This window comes from Lemur catta, chromosome 23, assembly GCF_020740605.2.
Source record: "Lemur catta isolate mLemCat1 chromosome 23, mLemCat1.pri, whole genome shotgun sequence".
Taxonomy (NCBI): Eukaryota; Metazoa; Chordata; class Mammalia; order Primates; family Lemuridae; genus Lemur; species Lemur catta.
The window spans coordinates 4,939,304-4,956,506 of NC_059150.1; the positions used below are offsets into that span (position 1 = coordinate 4,939,304).

The 17,203-nt window shown below is 48.5% G+C and overlaps 1 protein-coding gene across 3 annotated transcripts in view; it reads left to right on the plus strand.

The window, feature by feature from the left end:
- ATP2B4 (ATPase plasma membrane Ca2+ transporting 4) overlaps window positions 1-17,203 on the plus strand; it is a 91,767-nt gene that overhangs the window by 33,762 nt on the left and 40,802 nt on the right. For all 3 annotated transcript variants that reach the window (XM_045536339.1, XM_045536340.1, XM_045536338.1), the window contains exon 2: window positions 8,820-9,473. In XM_045536339.1, coding sequence (XP_045392295.1) covers window positions 9,290-9,473 — 184 coding nt within the window. In that variant the 5' untranslated portion in view covers window positions 8,820-9,289. The remainder of the gene's footprint in view (window positions 1-8,819; window positions 9,474-17,203) is intronic.

Here is a 17,203-nt window from a genome sequence, read left to right on the forward strand (position 1 = left end):
CAGGGGAGGGACAGGAGGGCTCCCAGATGTGCCGGGGCAGTAATGTTTGGGAGCCTAAGTGAGCATTTTCCCCTCACCTGCACGTGGGCCCCTGTCTCTCGTCTCCTGTGCGGAGAGAAAGCGGGTCTGGGGGGCTTCTCGCCTGCTGGGCTGGAAAGGGGCCAGGGTGTCCCTCGGAATCTCACGAGGTCACTCGTTTTAACTTTCTGGGTAGATCTTGGCTTCTGTTGTGGCGTGTTGAGTGACACAGGCCTGTTTTCCCAAGGACGGAAAGGAGACGGGCCTTCCGTGGGAAGCTGGCGGTCTGTCTGGGAAGGGGATGCGGGGACGGGGGGAGGGGAGGAGCAGACGTGTGACAAGACCTTCCTGCCCCTTGTCCTCTCCACCTGGAGCTGAGGAGCCTGTTCACAGAAATGCTTCAGAACCTCTGCGGTGTTCCCCAAGCGTGGTCCCCAGAACCAGCAACTCAGGGCAGTGTGGGGACAGGAATAGGTTTTCGCCAGGGTTCCAGGGGATCCCGGTGCTCACTCAGGGTTTGGGAACCGCTGCCCTGAAGCACTAGCTCAGCGCAGGGGAGCCTGATCAGTCCGCTTTCCGAAGCCCTGGGCTGACCTGGGGGCTCCCCTGGTGGTCTGGGCAAGGTGTGAAAAAGGAAGAGTGGAACAGGAGCAGAGAGGTGGCAGGTGATCAGGGAGTGCCCCTGGCTCTCTTAATAGATGCCATCTTGTCAGCACGAGCCCTCGCTTACTTGCCTGCGACTTCCAGGAAACGGCTGGGCTGAGAGAAGGCAGGAACAGGCAAACAGGGGAAGGGGGGGTCTCTGTACTCTGGCCAGGTGAGACCGTCACGGACTGGAGAGAGGGCGTGGGAGTGGCCAGGCGTGATGACCAGTGTGTGACATGCTGACTAGTGTCTGGGTCACACAGGAATGTTATTCCACTTCCTCCTGCTGAGCCCCTGGGGGCAGAGCAGCTGCTCCCAGCACTCCCTTTTGGTGGGTGAAACGTGGCCCCCTCAGTCTGAGGCCAGGCGGCTTTCTCCTCACCCCCAGGGCTCCGCCAGAGCCTGAGGCCCGGGACCACCAGACCCTGAGTCCCGGAGCCAAGGGAGATTGGCCCTCCTCTCCCTCCCCGTGAGCATGACACGGTTCTGCTGAAATTTGTTCCTAAAAATAACCCAGGATCCAATCCAGCCACTAAAAAGCCCCTTTGTTTCCTTGGAACCAAAATGTGGAAAACCACAGCAGCCCCAAGAAGGACGATGCACGCAGTCCGAGAGCGCCCGAGTGCCACCGCCCAGGGCCTGTGTCCGTCTGGCCTCGGTTCTGAGGGGCGAGCAGCAGACACCCTTGCCCCCCTCGTCCTGAGCGTTTCCCGCCATCGGTGGGCCGGATGGGGAGAGGCTGCCAGCACCCCTTCAGTTAAACAATAGACCTTCTAGAGGGCACTGTCACTTCCACTTGAACTTGGCTCTTGTTCTTAACCAACTGAAGGAAATGGTCAGCGTTGCTTTTCACCCGCTGCAGTTTTTGAGCTCTCGCTTGCTGTGAACACCCCTACACGCCCTCTGAGTCATGGGAGGACACAGAGTGACCTAGGCCAGTGTGACTCAGATAATTGGACTGAGGGTACCTTCCCCATGGCTCTGGGCCAAGGGAGCTACCCTTTCCCATCTTGATGATGTTGATGCTATTTTAGGGTGGAGCCAGTGGGCCTTGGGGGGAGGGGGGGTGCCCTCTCAGGCACAGGCCTGCTTCCTCCGTCTCACCCAGCGTCCCTACCCATGTCCCCGAGCTTCCTGTCTTCATCTGGGTGGTTCCTGGGGCCTCTGACGTGGGCAGGATCCTAGCAGGCCGGGTGCTCGGGAGTGGGGATACAGTTCCTGGTATCACTGTTTGGAGAAGGCTGTGCTGTCTGCGGGCCCCGTCTTCTCCCTGCCTTCTGAAGGCGTCTGGCCAGGACTGACCAGCTTTGCCATCATTGTCACAGCACAGCATATCCTAGACAACACAGCCACTCCAAGACTGAGAGGTTTTTTGGGGTTTTTTTGGACTTCAGGTGCAGAAGGTTGAGTCAACCACACTATGGATTCGTGGCCTGTTATTATCGTTGGTCCATGCACGGCCCCTCCTTCGCTCACTCTTTCCCCATGTCCTACTTCTAGTCCCGTCTCTGCTCATGGGCAGCTTTCTAATGTGCTAATATGTATCTTCTTGTTCAAATATGTCCCTTAAAAGGCATAGCATTGCTTTAGATGCATGTGTTTTTAATTTATGTAAAAGCTGTTAGATCATCTTTTTTCCTTCACTAGGTAATATGTTTTTAAGATCACCAATATTGACGTGTGTACATTTAGTCTGTGTTTCTAACTGTCACACAACATTCCATGCCATCTATTCGGCACACGTTACTGTCCGTCACCGGGAGGGTAGATCCCTGTCACTGCAAATACTGCTCCAGTGAACATCCTTGCACGTGCCACCTCTGGCCCTATGAGAGTGTCTTTGGAAGATGGTCCTGGGAGTAGGTGACTGGGTCCAGGGTATGCATAGACAGTTTGACTTAAGAAGTACCAGGTGGCTCTGGGGAGGGAGGATGGATTCTGCATTCCTGAGACACAGCGGGTAACGGTAACACATTTTCTCCAGATAGATGCTTTGATTCTCACATTTCTGCTGGGGAATTGAAGAAGATGCTCTCGGGGTAGCAGACTTGGTGTGAATGCCACCTCCTAACCAGGAAGTGGTGCTCTCCCTTCAGGAGGGAAGTACCCACCAGAAGGCTAGCTGAGAGTTAGCAGCAGGTTCCTGGACCAGGCCACAGTGTGCCATCCTGTAGTCAGGATGGAGCTCCAGCCCTCATTTGGCTTCCTGGCTTGGGTGTGACTGTTGGATGATGATGACAAGTGGTGCCACCCACCGCCTGCCCTTTAGCCAATGCACCCTGCCTCCGACCTTCTTCCCATGCCTCCAGAGGGCCTCGGTAAACAAGGAGGGTGTGTTCTCAGTCTGCTTCTGCAAGCCAGCAGGTGTTAGAGGAGCAAGTAGGACAGGGCAGGGCAGGCCCCGGGAGGGAAGGAAGAGCCCAGGAGGACGGTAAGGATGGCCACCAGACCCGAGGGATGGGACTGGCAGGGCAGGCTAGAATCTGGGTCGTGGAAATACAGGGCCTACGAGGAGCAGGAGAGCAGAGCAGCCTCTGTGTGGGGTTCACACCTTCAGAGAGAAGGGCCAGCCAGGCAGCCTGCCAGGGTCAGGTTCTTGCCAACTCCCTTGACAGGACACAGCCTTTTCAGAAGCATAGGAGTGCCTGAGAGGAGTAAGGCCTAAGAAACTCCAGGTGATGCACAGGAAATAGCCTCTCTGGAGAAAGGAGAGGGAGAATCCAGAGCAGGATCTCTCTGTGCCTGGGTCACTAGGGGTTGCAAGGCCAAGGGCATGAGGTGATAGAGTGGAGGAAACTCTCATCCCTACTGCTGGGCTCTCAGGAGGGAAATAGATACGCTTGAATCACACCAGTCTAGAGCCCAGGGCATTTTGCCTTGGAGCTGGGGCCAGGGCAGGAGGTGGGGGTGTCTGCCTGCCATAAGCTGTGTGGATCTCTGCCTACACTTGCCCAGAAAGTTCAAAAGAGGGAGGTGTTTCCCTGACCTATTTTAGAGCCTTTTAGAGGTCATGGACAAGGGACAGATAGGTTTACGTGGGCCTTTCTTTTCATGTAGGTTTAGGGAGTAAATCCATAGCTTTGTTTCCAGTTTCCTTTCTTTTGTTTTTATTTTTTTTAATTTTTATTTATTTATTTAAATTTATAGACAGGGTCTCGCTCTGTCACCCAGGCTGGAGTGCAGTGGCATGATCATGGCTCATTACAGCCTCAAACTCCTGGGTTCAAGTGATCCTTTTGCCTTGGCTCCTGAGTAGCTGGGACTACAGGCACAGGCCACCACACCCAGCTAATTTTTCTTATTTGATAAAGAGACAGGGTCTCACTATATTGCCCAGGCTGGTCTCAAACTCCTGGCCTCGAGTGAGCCTCCCACCTCAGCCTCCCAAAGTTCTGGGATTACAGATATGAGCCACTGCACCTGGCTGTTTGCATTTTCTTACAGCACTGTTGTACTTGAGGATGGGGTGGCTTTGGATTCAGACTAGGGCACAAATCCTGGCATTCTGAATCTGTATTTCCCTGCTATGAAACAGAAATGTCCTCCTTATAGGGTTGGTGAGAATTCAGTTTAACAGCATATGTAATAATGATAATACCGCATCTGGACCCACCACTGTATCGCTACGTATCAGCCACTGTGCTAGGCACTACATAGCACGTGCACACACGTGTGTGTATATATAAATATGCATAATTTCTCTCTAGTTTCCACATGAAGTGCCTAGTACGGCACCTGGCACATTGTAGGTGCTCAACAAATATTATTCCCCCCCTTCCTGTCTCCTACCCTCCACCCCTGCTCCTGAGTATAGGGAGACATAGAGCCTCACTCGGGATGAGATAAACTGACCTTGGGTCAGAGAAAAGACAACAGGTTTGTGAGGGGCTCCTGACGAAGGTTTCACATCTCAGTTTGGTGCATTCTAAGGAGGGACCGGCCTCTTCCCCTCCCCGGAGGTTATCCCTTCTTCACCCCCAAGTCCTGCCTGGCAGTGATGCTGGCTCTCCTGCCACAGTGTCTCTGAGCGCCACTGACTTGCTCCTGCACAGAGCCTCTCAGCCCAGTGAAGAGGAGAGTGCAGGGCAGGGCAGGGAGCAAGAGTCAGCTCCACTGAGCAGCCGCTCCTGCAGCCCAGAGGCCAGAGTTGAATGGAGCCATTTAATATTCCAGGCAGGTCTGCCTGTAGCGCTGCACCCGCCTGCAGCCCTCGCCCCTGGCCCCTCCTGTTTCCTTTCTCCTGTTTCCGTGCGTCCTCATTTCCCATGCTTCGCACCAGGTTCACCAGGAGCCTTTGGCAGGGGAGATTCAGAGGGTGGGTTCCTTTCATATCTTCAGATACACCCTGCTCTATAACCTACACAGGAGTAATGCTTTTTCCTCAGCCTGGGGAGGTATCTCTTTAGCACCCTGGGAAAGCGTCTAAGAGTGAAAGATTCCTTGGACAAAATGGGAGGAAACAGAATGCCTGATTGTTGTTTATGGTTTGGTGCCTTAGTGGATAAGCTTGTCTCTGGCGGTTCCTCATTTCTGGAACTTGCTAGTGAGCCTAACTACAGGTTGGATTATGAGGAAGTGCAAGGTCATTCTCAGCTATGTATGGACACAGGAGGGGGTTTCATTTTGCCCTGATTGCAGGGAATGTGATGTAGTTGATTCTGAAAGAGAAGGAGTAAGGGAAAGGGTCAGCATTTCCTCTAAATGGAAATGGGTATTTTCTGTACTCTAGAGAACGCCTGGATATTAAAGGGCCTCTTAGATGTTTGTCTGAAAATAAGGGAAGGAGTAAAGTGTAACAAAAGAGCACCTGGCAGTCAAGGCTCCTGACTCATCAAAGACCAGATCACTTTTTACCTCTTTGGACCTCAGTGTCTTCATCTGTAAGGTGGGGCTCACAGCTGTCCGATCTAGAATTGACAGGTCAATGCTTTCTCACGTCATCGATAAATTATAGAACAGATGTTACAGGACTTTTGGAGAAAAAAATTAAGATGACGCAATGATCATGTAAGGCATGGTTTCTTGCCCCAGGAGGAAGGGATGAGAGAGTTTGCTCTTCTAGCCTGTCATCCCTTGGGCTTGCGAGATGCTGGATCAAGGAGTGAGCACATACCTTAGCCAAGATGCCCCAAGCTGAGTGGCTAAGCCTGACCTGACAAGAGGTGGTACCTCCCAGGGTTCTGAGCATTGCATCTGAGGCCGAGGTGGTGTGAGCACTTCGGATTTTTCTTTGGCAGTTGCCTAATAAGGTTGTGGGTCAGGCAAGCTCAGCAGTTGCAGAGAGCTTATATTCTAGAGAGCCCAGAGAGAAGCGTGGGCACCCTGATATGCTTCTGAATTACAGAAGGACATTTATAGAGATCCCATCGTAAGTCTGGGGCCCCAACTATGCATTGCCCCTTTGCCTTTGTGCCAACAGCTTAGTGCTTGACCTACTGTGTGTGTGTCGCTAGATCAGCCCGAAGCAGACAAACCTTCTCATTCTTCTCCACATGTGTTCTTTAGCCCCAGTGTTCTCGTCTTATATGACCTTTTCCAGTGGTTACGTATGTGAGTGGAAGAATCTCTCCCTTAGTACCCTGAGAAGAGGTTCAAAGTAAGGAATTCTGACTCACACTAACCTTTCTGATTTTCTAGAGACCCAAGACCTTATGTGCTAGTGGTTATTGCTAATGGTTATAACTAGCTAATGGTTATTGTTAATGAAGCTGCTTTCGAATTTTCCATTCTGTTTGCGGGGCAAGGAAAGATGAAAGGGCACATAGAGCTATTGTTCTTCTACTTATAGGGATAGATAACAAAAGTTTGTTAAGATCAATTTAAGCTTTCTTCCATCACTTGAGTGTCCTATACTCCTGTATTAGACACTGGACAACTTTCTTAGTTATTTATTTATTTATGGGGGTGGGGCAGGGTCTTGCTCTGTCACCCAGGCTGGAGTGCAGTGATGTGATCATAGCTCACTGCAGCCTCGAACTTCTGGGCTCAAGCAATCCTTTTGCCCTAGCTTTCCTAGCAGCTGGGACTATAGGCACGTACCACCACACCCAGCTAATGTTTTGGGGTTTTTTTGTAGAGAAGGGGGTCTCACTATGTTGCCGACACTGGTCTCAAGCTCCTGGCCTCAATCAGTCCTCCTGCTTTGGCTTCCCAAAGTGCTGGGATTGCAGGCGTGAGCCACCACACCTGGCCTGGACACCTTTCATCTGAGATTTCCAAGCACTAGTTCTATCTATAATCCCATTCCTTTACACTCTCTTAGGGTGGTGTGAAAATGTAGGGCCCATTCTTCCCCAAATTAAAGGTAGGAGGAACTGAATCCTAAAAAGGCTAAGTGACTTACCCAAAGTGTGCCTAGGAAGATGTAAAACTTGTTCTGAATCTGCCACTGGTTATTCAACAAAGAAATATTACCGAGTGCCCACTATATGCAGGTTCTCTTCTAAACCCGTGAACAGGACAGGTAAAAATCCCTATCTTCATGGAGCAAACACCGTAGTGACCGAAGACAGAAAAAGTAAAATCTTCACCACCCCCTGGTAACTGAACTCCAGTCAAGGGGAACTATGTACAGGACGGGACTGGGTCCCCTGCGTTCTGGTGCTGTGCTCAGGAAGAACCCAACCCCTTCCCGTATATTTAAGTGGCTCCTGCATGACACAGGAGCCCTTCTCTGGAGCTGGGAACAGGGCTCAGGATAAGTCTTTTTCCCATCTTCAGCTCTCTGTATCCTCACCTACACGTGGCTCCACCCCCAGCCCTTAGTCAGCAAGTGTGAGAGCTAACAGATGTCTTTCTGAGGGAACAGAGGGTCGCTCCTCTCTGGTTCCTTAATGAGCTGATTGGAGACCTGCTGGTGCTCACTTACAGGCTGACTTGTCTCCCCTGCTGACCTTGCTGTGGCCCTGTGCTCTATCTGAATTGATAGCTGTCTTCTCTCTCCCACCCCACAGAAACTCTAATGCTCAGGCTTCAGATTCCCTACCTTGCCTCCTCAGAGGTCCTTCTTTCTCCTTTATTTAAAAAAAAAAAAACAAAAAAGAAAAAAAAAGATTCCACCCTGTATCACCAACTGCCAGAGCATTTTACTTTCCCCTTTTCCCCAAAAGCCTCTTAGAAGAAGGTGGAGCTTAGCCCCAAGACCGACATTTGGTGCCTGACCATTTGACAACTTCAACAGGCTGCAGGATTTCCATACAGCTGAAGGCCGAGTACTGTGAGGGGCTTTGGGGGATTTTGGCATCTTCTGTCAGGTTGTCTTTCTGGTTTGTAAATGTGCATGTTGGGAGCAGGGAAGAGGATGGGGTGTGGGGGAGGGTGGCAGACTGGTAGGCCACCCTTCAGATCACTTGGGTCTGACCTCCTTTTTCTTTTCTTTTTTTAAAAAATTATCTTCTACATCTTTTCATTTTATTTTAAATTGACAGATTATATTGCCTGGATTTATCATGTACAACATGACGTTTTGAAGTATACGTTCATCTTAATTATCTTATACATTGAATTATCCTATAGAAGAAGGGAGTGTTAATATGTACACATGACCTGATTTTAGTTTCAAGGAGAAAAATGAGTCAAAGAATGGACTGTGCTTATTTTATCTACTGAAAATAAAAGAATGCACGTAGATTACAGATGAGATAGTAGCCTTAAATGACAAAACAATCTAGGGGTGATTGAATGGCCTACTAATTAAAACCAATTTCTCAGTTATAAGCTATTACTAGTTTATTGAACTCCTTTTTCTGACCTCTTCTTACCTCCTGTAGGTAAGGCTGGACTGAAGGACCCTGTCCCAGGTCCCTCAAATAAACAAGAACATTAGGGCCATTAGAAGTTGTGGCTTTTTATTTCCAAGTTTCTGGAGTTGTGGGATTTGTGTTGGGTTGGTTTCGGAGGGGTGAGACGGAACGACTGGGTTGTATTTTCAATCGCTTATCTACACTGGAGTTTACAGGCTGCTGGGGCCTCCCGGGAAGAAAAGGCCTCTCTTGAGTCAGTTCACTCAGCTCAGGCCTCAGTTACCAGTTCAGCTCGGGTATCAACTGTCACTTAAACCCTTGTACTAGAATGCATACCTCTTGCCCTTGCAGAAGCTGGGTCCTCATGACTGCTCTAATTGTTCCTTTTTGTCTATCTTTGAATCTTCATTCCAGATATCCAGTTGTCAGCAGGATTTAGGAAGCCTTCCTCTTCCTCCTCCTTCTGCCGCCTCTCTACCATCACAGTTGCTGGTTGTTGCTAAGGTTGCTGCCATGGTAACGTGCACATCCTGTTTACACCTCCATCGGGGCAAGTTGGTCTAAGCTAGGAACCTATCTACCCTGGACAACCACTTCCATCACCACCTGAGGACACCAATCATCGTAACACAAAGTCCGTCATCCACTGAGTTCCCCCATCCTCTTCCCTTCTCGCTGCCAGGCTTCATACAGAAGAAAGGACCTAGGCGTGGAATTGCTACTCTGAAGCTTATTGCACAAGATATATTCGATCTATTTCCTAACTGGGCCCCCAGAGACACAAGAAGTAGGAAGAAGTTGGGACAGAAACACAGGAGACGCTGATCAGTTGAAGGGAAACTGCACATCTTCTCTGGTTGAGGGGCTTGGTAACAGCAGGCAAAATGACGAACCCATCAGAACATGGCTTGCGGGCCAACTCGATCCACGAAGGGGACTTTGGCTGCACAGTGATGGAGCTGAGGAGGCTCATGGAGCTGCGTTCGAGCGATGCACTGCGCGAGATTATTGTCCACTATGGAGGTGTAGAGAATCTTTGCAGGAGACTGAAAACCTCCCCTGTGGAAGGTAAAGACCGATTCAGGGGTGGGGAATGGAGGAAGGTGACTAGTGTTTCAAAATGTTGTTTTCCCAGCTTCTAGAGAAGGCACATTTCGGGAGACCCAACTGGTATACTTTTGTCTGGTGGGAAAAGTGTAGCATCTGAAGCTCTGAAAGGAGATGAGGCCTTGAAGAGCCGTTTCTTTCCCAGAGATGATGTTTGGGAACTGTGGTGTTCTCTGACGACTTTCTTTCCTACTTTTTCTGTATCGGTGCACAGAAAGGAGGATAGTTACCTTACAAGTATTTACGATATTAATGTTTTTATCAGTAAATAATCATCAAGTCCTTGTTCCGTATCAGTCTTTTTTTTTTTTTAATTTATTTTTTTGAGACAGAGTCTCGCTCTGTTGCCCGGGCTAGAGTGCCATGGCATCAGCCTAGCTCATAGCAACCTCAAACTCTTGGGCTCAAGCGATCCTTCTGCCTCAGCCTCCCGAGTAGCTGGGATTACAGGCATATGCCACCATGCCCGGCTAATTTTTTCTATATATTTTTAGTTGCCCACATAATTTCTTTCTATATTTTTGGTAGAGACGGGGTCTCGCTCTTGCTCAGGTTGGTCTCGAACTCCTGAGCTCAAATGATCCACCTGCCTCGGCCTCCCAGAGTGCTAGGATGGTATCAGTCTTTGATTACAAAAGACTTTAAGATATAATTTTCCTCACTCAAATGAGTACTTTTCTGTTGTATACAGTTGGAAATGGAATCATAAGCTGTATAGTTGTACCCACCATATCTTTGGATCACTTACCTTTTTCTGTCAGGGAATTATAGATGATTTTTTCAACCTGCCTGAGGAACTTTCATATAGTTCTTCTTAATCTATTCTTAAAAGAGAATGAAAAATCCAGCTTCATGATTGTCTGGTTCAGCCCAGTTGCCTGGTGCACCTTGATATTATGAACTGTTGCCTCATCAAAATGTAGAGAGAACCAAAGGAAACATGCTTTCTCACGTTTGCCTGGTTTTAGCATCTTTGTAGCAGATTTTTTCTTGACACGATACATCAGGCAGTCCGTGGTTGGGTAGTAGGAGATGTTGCAAAGATGCCATCTACTAGAGGCCTTCAGCCGCGTGTGCTTTCCTATTTCTGAACCTTCCTCAGAGGCCATTTCATATTTCTCACCAATTCCAAGAAGTTTTCACACTAACCAATGCTATATTATAAGTTAGTGACTTGGAGTCTAGACTCTTTAGGGTGAAAAAAGAGATTTTTTTTTATATAGATACCTGTACATTGCCCGTGTCTTGTTTTCTCTGCAACCTAAGGGAGTCTCCCTACATGTTCTCTTTACTTCTAGAATTCAGTTTCCTACCTCACAGGCTTTGAGTTCAAATCCTAGCTCTACCATTTACTAGCTAAATAGCACTGAACGGTTTACTCAGCCTCCCTGAGTCTATTTCTTCTTTGAAAATCATGTTGATAATACCTAGCCCATAGTTATTGGAATTAAGTAACATACGCACAGTGCCCAAACTTATAATAAGTGTTTAATAAATTAGTTGTCTCAGATTAAAACAGAGCCCATGTATCTGAAGATATTTGCCAGAATATGAGCCCATGGAGTGCACCGTATTGTCACATCTGGAGAGGTTACTGCATGTGTAACTGCAACCATTGTCCATTTCCCCCTTTCACTTCTTGATTGCAAAAGGAGACCTGGTTAAGATGGCAATGCTTAGTTGCTTTCATGTGGTTTGCTCTCTGCCTTTTAGCTAGTGTCTAATGGCTGCCTACTTTTGGACACTTCCTGCTTCCTGCCTGCAAGATTTCTTTATTCGGTCACTTTTACAACAGGATTGACCTTAAAGAGAGTCTGTTCGTAATTATGTTTCCACTGAGACTATACAGTACTCCTGTAAAGTATTTTTTATAAAACTCTTTTATAAAATATACCCATCAGAATCTAAGCAGGGTCTTTCTTTTTCCCTTCCTATGCTGTTCTTGATCCCTTTGGAAAATTGTTTCTCTTACAGAGTGGACCTCAGGAGTCCAAATAAGCTGGAGCCTGGGGAACTCCTAAGGGAAGGATCCAGACTTCCCTCAAATTTTCCAAATCCTTTCCTATAGCTGTTACTGTTTACTTTCTGATTCCCAGAGAGCTTTCATTCCCAAAGGCCAACATATATTCTACTCTCTCAACATTAGATATCAAACATTATAGAGACAGCTAATGCTCTTGGATTCTTTCCCAGTCCTGGTTTTAGACCTATGTTGAAAGCCATCCCTTTCAATGGGAGATGCCTCTCTTGCTACACACTCTAGTCATGCCTGTATCCCAAGACTCCTACCACTGGCACAGTTGTCTACTACCATCTCCTTCCTTAGATTACAAATATGTATTTTGATCTGTTTTTTTGTTTTGGTTTGATTTGGGTTTTTTTTTTACTTTTTTGAGAGAGGGTCTCATTCTGTTGCCTGGGCTATATAGCTCACTGCGACCTCCAACACCTGTGTTCAAGCGATCCTCCTGCCTCAGCCTCCTGATTAGCTGGGACTATAGGCACATGCCACTATGCCCGGCTAATTTTTTTTTTTTTTTTTAATTTTCTGTAGAGACAAGGTCTTGCTGTGTTGCTCAGGCTGGTCTTGAACTCCTGGCCTCAAGCCATCCTCCTGCTTCGGCCTCCCAAAGTGCTAGGATTACAGGCGTGAGCCATCACGCCCAGCCCTTATTTGTTTTAATGTAAGACTTACCATGGGCTTGTTCTGGAGTTGGGGAGGCAGGGTATTGGAAAACAACCTTTCCATTAGTAATTTTTAGCCCCCATTGCCAACAGTGACCTCCTAATATGTGAAAGGAATGAAGTGATAAGAAAAAGAGACACAGAACAGCTAAGACACAGGAGTATCAACTCAGACAAGGGAAATACTGAACTGTTTAGTTGGGCAGGCAGAGAAAAGAGCATTAACATACAGGTGCATGATGAGCTCATGCTATATAGAGCCAGCCTGTTCACAGAAGGCCACACTGAGGTGCCTGACAGCCTAGCATAATTTTGTCACTTGTGGGAGGCCCCTGCAGACTAGTAATAAGAATAAAGAAATTTACCTTGAATTCTGCTAGTAGAAAACTAAGGTGAAGTAAGATTAGAGAGGTTGGTTCCTAGAGTATGACCCTTTTCCTTTATTTTCTACGAACTTATAGCATCTATAGTATAGACTGACAGAATTTTTTTTTTTTTTTTTTACCATAGCTACTAAAGGGACTTTGGAACTTGGGCTTTATAACATTTCTGACACTAACATGGTTTTACTATCCTAGATTTATACAACTCAAAAGGCAAGTGGGACTTCATTTTAATGTGCTCCCGCTCTCTCTCTCTCTCTCTGTCTCTCTCAACAGGCTAAAGGGTTTAAGTGACTTATCTGAGGTCTTACTACCAGGTGAATGAGACGGAATACTTCATTTTTTCTGACTTACATTTCATTAATGCTCTGCTGCCTCCCACGCTAGAGCAGCAACACAGAGAATCTCCGAAGCGCAGTTAATTTTAAAGTTTGTTTTGCGTTTCAATACCCGAGAAAATGTCTTAATTGTGACCCAGCGCCGATGTGTTAATACAGGCCTGCGTTCCTGGAGTGAATACCGGCTAGTTGGAGTAAGAGGAACTGCCCCGTTGGCCAAGAGTTGGGTAGACTCGAGAAGACTTGGGGGTGCTCAGCCGCCTCAGCACTCAGCAGCAACCAGAAACAAGGCTGAGAGTGTGAGCATAAAAGGGAAGGAAATTTAAGGAAACAGGAAAGGGTGGGGAGGTATAAAAGAGGATACATGCTTAAATCAAAGTGACAGAAGATTTCAGTTTTTAGGGCTGTGGATAAACACAAGCAAAGACACAGGGGTGAGGCGCTAGCTCCTGAGCAAGCTGTGTGGCCTTGGGTTTAACAGCAGGGAAATCCGAGCGTTTGGCCCCAGTGGAGTTCTTTTAGCTTGGTTGCCTCTTTCCCCATTCCAGTTTCTTCGTTCCTCTCCTTTTATCGTCTCCTCTTCTTTCCCCACCCCATTCCCATCCCAAGCAATCTTTCCAGTCCCCAAAGAGCAGAGCACTTTGGCTGGTGCAGGCCAGAGGATGGCCTTTCCCCTTCTGAGTGGTGTCTTGTGGTATCTAATGGCCTCGTGAGCAGGAGAAACCTTTGGTGAACCTGAAGTGAGAATTACCTGTGGCTTAAGAGGAAGAAGGAAGAGATATTTTCCTTAGTCTCAGTCTCTTTTTGTTTGTAGGGAAAAGGGATGATCCTAGGTGAGAGGTCTTTGCCCTAGATGGAAGGATAGCAGGTCACAGATAACCTTTCTTCCCCATAGAACTTTTCCATGTGGGTCCTCAGCTGTGCTACCCTTTTTAGGAGTAAGAATGATATTTTCCGGGGAGGAGGTTAGGCCAGCCCTTGAGAGGAAGGTCTGGGCCCAGACCAGAAAGGGCAGAGAAGGGGAGCCTTGAATAAATAGTAAATTATAAAGTGTGGGCTTCCTTCAAAGGCTAAAGACTATGTCTGTTTAATTTGGATCTGGAGGAATTTTGGTGGGACTTTCTATTCCGTGTTCCCTTTGTACCCTTCTACTTCTTTCTCCTCTGCAGAGCTGAGAGTGCACCAGTGAGATGCTAAGGGCCTCCGATCTCTCTTCAGCGACATTCCACAGATGTTTAATGCCTGCCAGGTGCTGGCAACACAATGGTGGACATGACAGGCACAGTCCCTCCTTCCACAGAGTTTACGGGCTAAAAGAGGATGCATATAAATGAAGGCAATTTCAAAAATATCCCCATAGTGCTATGATGGGGAAGAACAGGGTGCTACGGGAGCACACGGTGTGGGGACCTAAGGGGACGGGATGGCAGGAGAGGGGAAGGGGACTTAGAAGGTAGAGAGAGACCCTTGCATCACTAGGGATTACCTAGGGAAGCTCTAGCATGGCCATGCTCTGTGGTACGTGCTACTACTTACTGAATGCTTTGGCATGAAATGCAGGCATCTTTGCCTTCTGTAATTACTGAGTAGTTACTGGGTTTACGGAGCTGAGACTCTTTGGAAGTAGATGGCAGCAGGGAAAAGAATGTGTTTTAAGACAGTCAGCCCAAATTATGATTGTGGTTCATTAGCTTGAGGATTTAGATTAACCTCTCCTGTCAGCTTCAGATCTCTCGGGTTTAACTATGTCCTGTCACCATGGCTTTTGAGGGCAGTGGCAGGTTTTACCAAGAATCGTCCATTTTGCTACAGCTGGAACATACTGGGATTGGGCTTTTCCTCAGTGTGGAAAATTGAAATTTCTTATAGCATGTCAGTCTGGAAAAAATTGAGCCCATATCCTAAATGAATGTTCACCTACAGCACTACTGTATTACTACTGGTACTTCTAACACTAATATCGTTTACATAATAAGATATGCGAGCATAGAAGTGGATGAGGTAAAACGAAAAGTTGTAATATTTTCCCCACATGCCAGCAGAGGGGGCACATGCCCCCCACTGAGAGACCACTGCTCTAGAGAGTGTTGGGGGGATGTGGAGGACTAAGCAAGAGAATAGATGGAACAAATGTGAGAGGAAGATGGGCTGCTTTGAGATTTTCTTCCCTATTTTTAGAGTTTATAGTGTGTTCTGGAATGTCAGTGTTTAGGAGCTCGTCATGTGAAGTTAGAAGCGCAGCCTCTCTCTGCCCTGTTTCGTCATGGCCTCTGCCCCATAGCCAGCACCTTGAACTCTTGCCCCAACTCTGCTAAGGATGCCAAATGAATGACCCTAATAACAACTGATCTGGGCGCGGGTACGGAGATTGGCACTCTGTGGTCTGCTCTGCTTATCACACTTTGGGCAGATGCGTTGGCACCAGTTCAAGACACAAGAGCTACTCAAGCCCAAAGAATATCTTGGGAGGGCGGGGAAGGAGTAGAGGTGGACAGCTCATCTCCAACAGCTAGAAAGGGGGTACTGTGATGGACGTAGTTGAGGCAAGGCCAGTAGTTTCATTAAAAAAAAATACTTAGTACTTGGTAGAGGCATGAGAAAAGCTTTCTTAAAACTTGGGAGAAGCAGCATCAATAGCCAAATGGTGGATGATTGTCCTCCCTCTGTCCTGTCCCTGACCTCACTCCCACCACTGCCACCACAGGGAGCTCCACGTTGCATCCTGGGAGTTCCCAGCTGGTTTGAGTTTCATGCCCAGGGCTGGTGAAGGCTGTGGGCCTTCTCTTCCCAGCCCAGCCCAGGCTTTGTGAATTCTATTCTACCCAGCTCCTTCTTGCCCAGAGCTGGGCTTTTAGGTTCCCTGGCATAATGCCGCCAGGCAGAGGGCAGAGAAATCTTAATGAGGAGAGTGTGGCCAAGTCTTCCTGAACCTAGGGGTCCTTCTTGCTGTCTCCCCTTCCATGGGGGCTGGAACCCTTTGTGCTGCATTCCTTTGGCAGCTCAGCAGCAACTCTTGCAAGTTTTGGGGGGCTTGGTTTGGTTTTTAACCTTCTGGTTCTTGCCTCACATGGACCCATCTGCTAGGGGTGGGAAGAAAGATGGCATTCCCTCCTGGCTGACGCAGATGTCGCGTCTACCCTTGAAAGTGGGGTTTTCACTCTTTTTATTTAGCTGCAAGGTGTGAGCACTGGGAATGTGACATGCAGGATGGGAGAAGGTGGCAGTGCAGAGGGCTGGGGAGGCTTCTCCTGGGCTAGACTTGTGGTCTTCAATGCAGAAAGGAGCATTGTTCTGTAAGTCCGTTAATTATCCTCTTGCCGTGACCTTGAGTAGATGGCTTTATCTCTGGGGGCTGGAAGTCTAGCAGCTAGAGAACACATCTCCGAGCCAAGGGGGTGTTAAGCTGCAGATGCTGAAATAGGGAACCTGCGTTACGCCCCTTGGAAGAGTAGCATTTGGTTATCAGTGGGAGCTGGCTGGATCCCTCCGGCCCTATACTGATTTTCAGCTACTCCTCCCTGGTCCAGGGTTTTAAAGGTAGGACTGGAAAGACATTCTGATACCTGTTCATCTCGTGTACCAAGAGGACCACCTTCACATCAACCCAGAGAAACTTCTCCCTTGCACTCTCTGTGTGGGAGAAGATCCTGCTGCCTCCTTTGGCGAAGTGCCAGAACTCAGACAACTGGGAAGTCCCTCATGATGTCTGACCGGGCCCCACCCTTCCCGGGGCTGAGCCAGTTCTGATAAGGGGTACCCCTGCCAGCTGGGCGGCACCTCCCCTCCCGGGCCCTGGGTCCTGCCCAGGCTCACAGTAGACACAGATGTTCCAGCCTGGGCAGGGCCCTGCGGCTCCCCGCGTGGGGTGGGGGCGAGGGCGTCACAGCCTAACATACTCTCCGCCTCTCCAGCTCCTGGGTCCAGTCTGGCTCTCGGGGCCAGAAGTACTCCCAGTTTGGGTGGGGCTTTCTCATGTTCTTGAGGACAAAATTTCCTCTCATTTTCCCGATGAATTTCTAGGGGAAACCCTTTCCCTGTGTTTCCAGAATTCTCTCCCTGCCAAGTCTTCCTTCCCTTCTCCAGGGGGCTGTGTGAGTGTGTGAGAAGCCACTGCCAAGATCAGGGCCTTTTAAAACCGTTTCCGGGGCTGGACCAGCATTTGTGTGCAGTTGCAGCTGCTGAGAGGAGGGCCCGAAAGCCACTCTCCGGCAGAAAGAGTTGGAATGGAAAGCCCAAAATTGGGGATTGGCCGAGCTCCCGGTCCCACATGGCTTTCCCGCCTAGC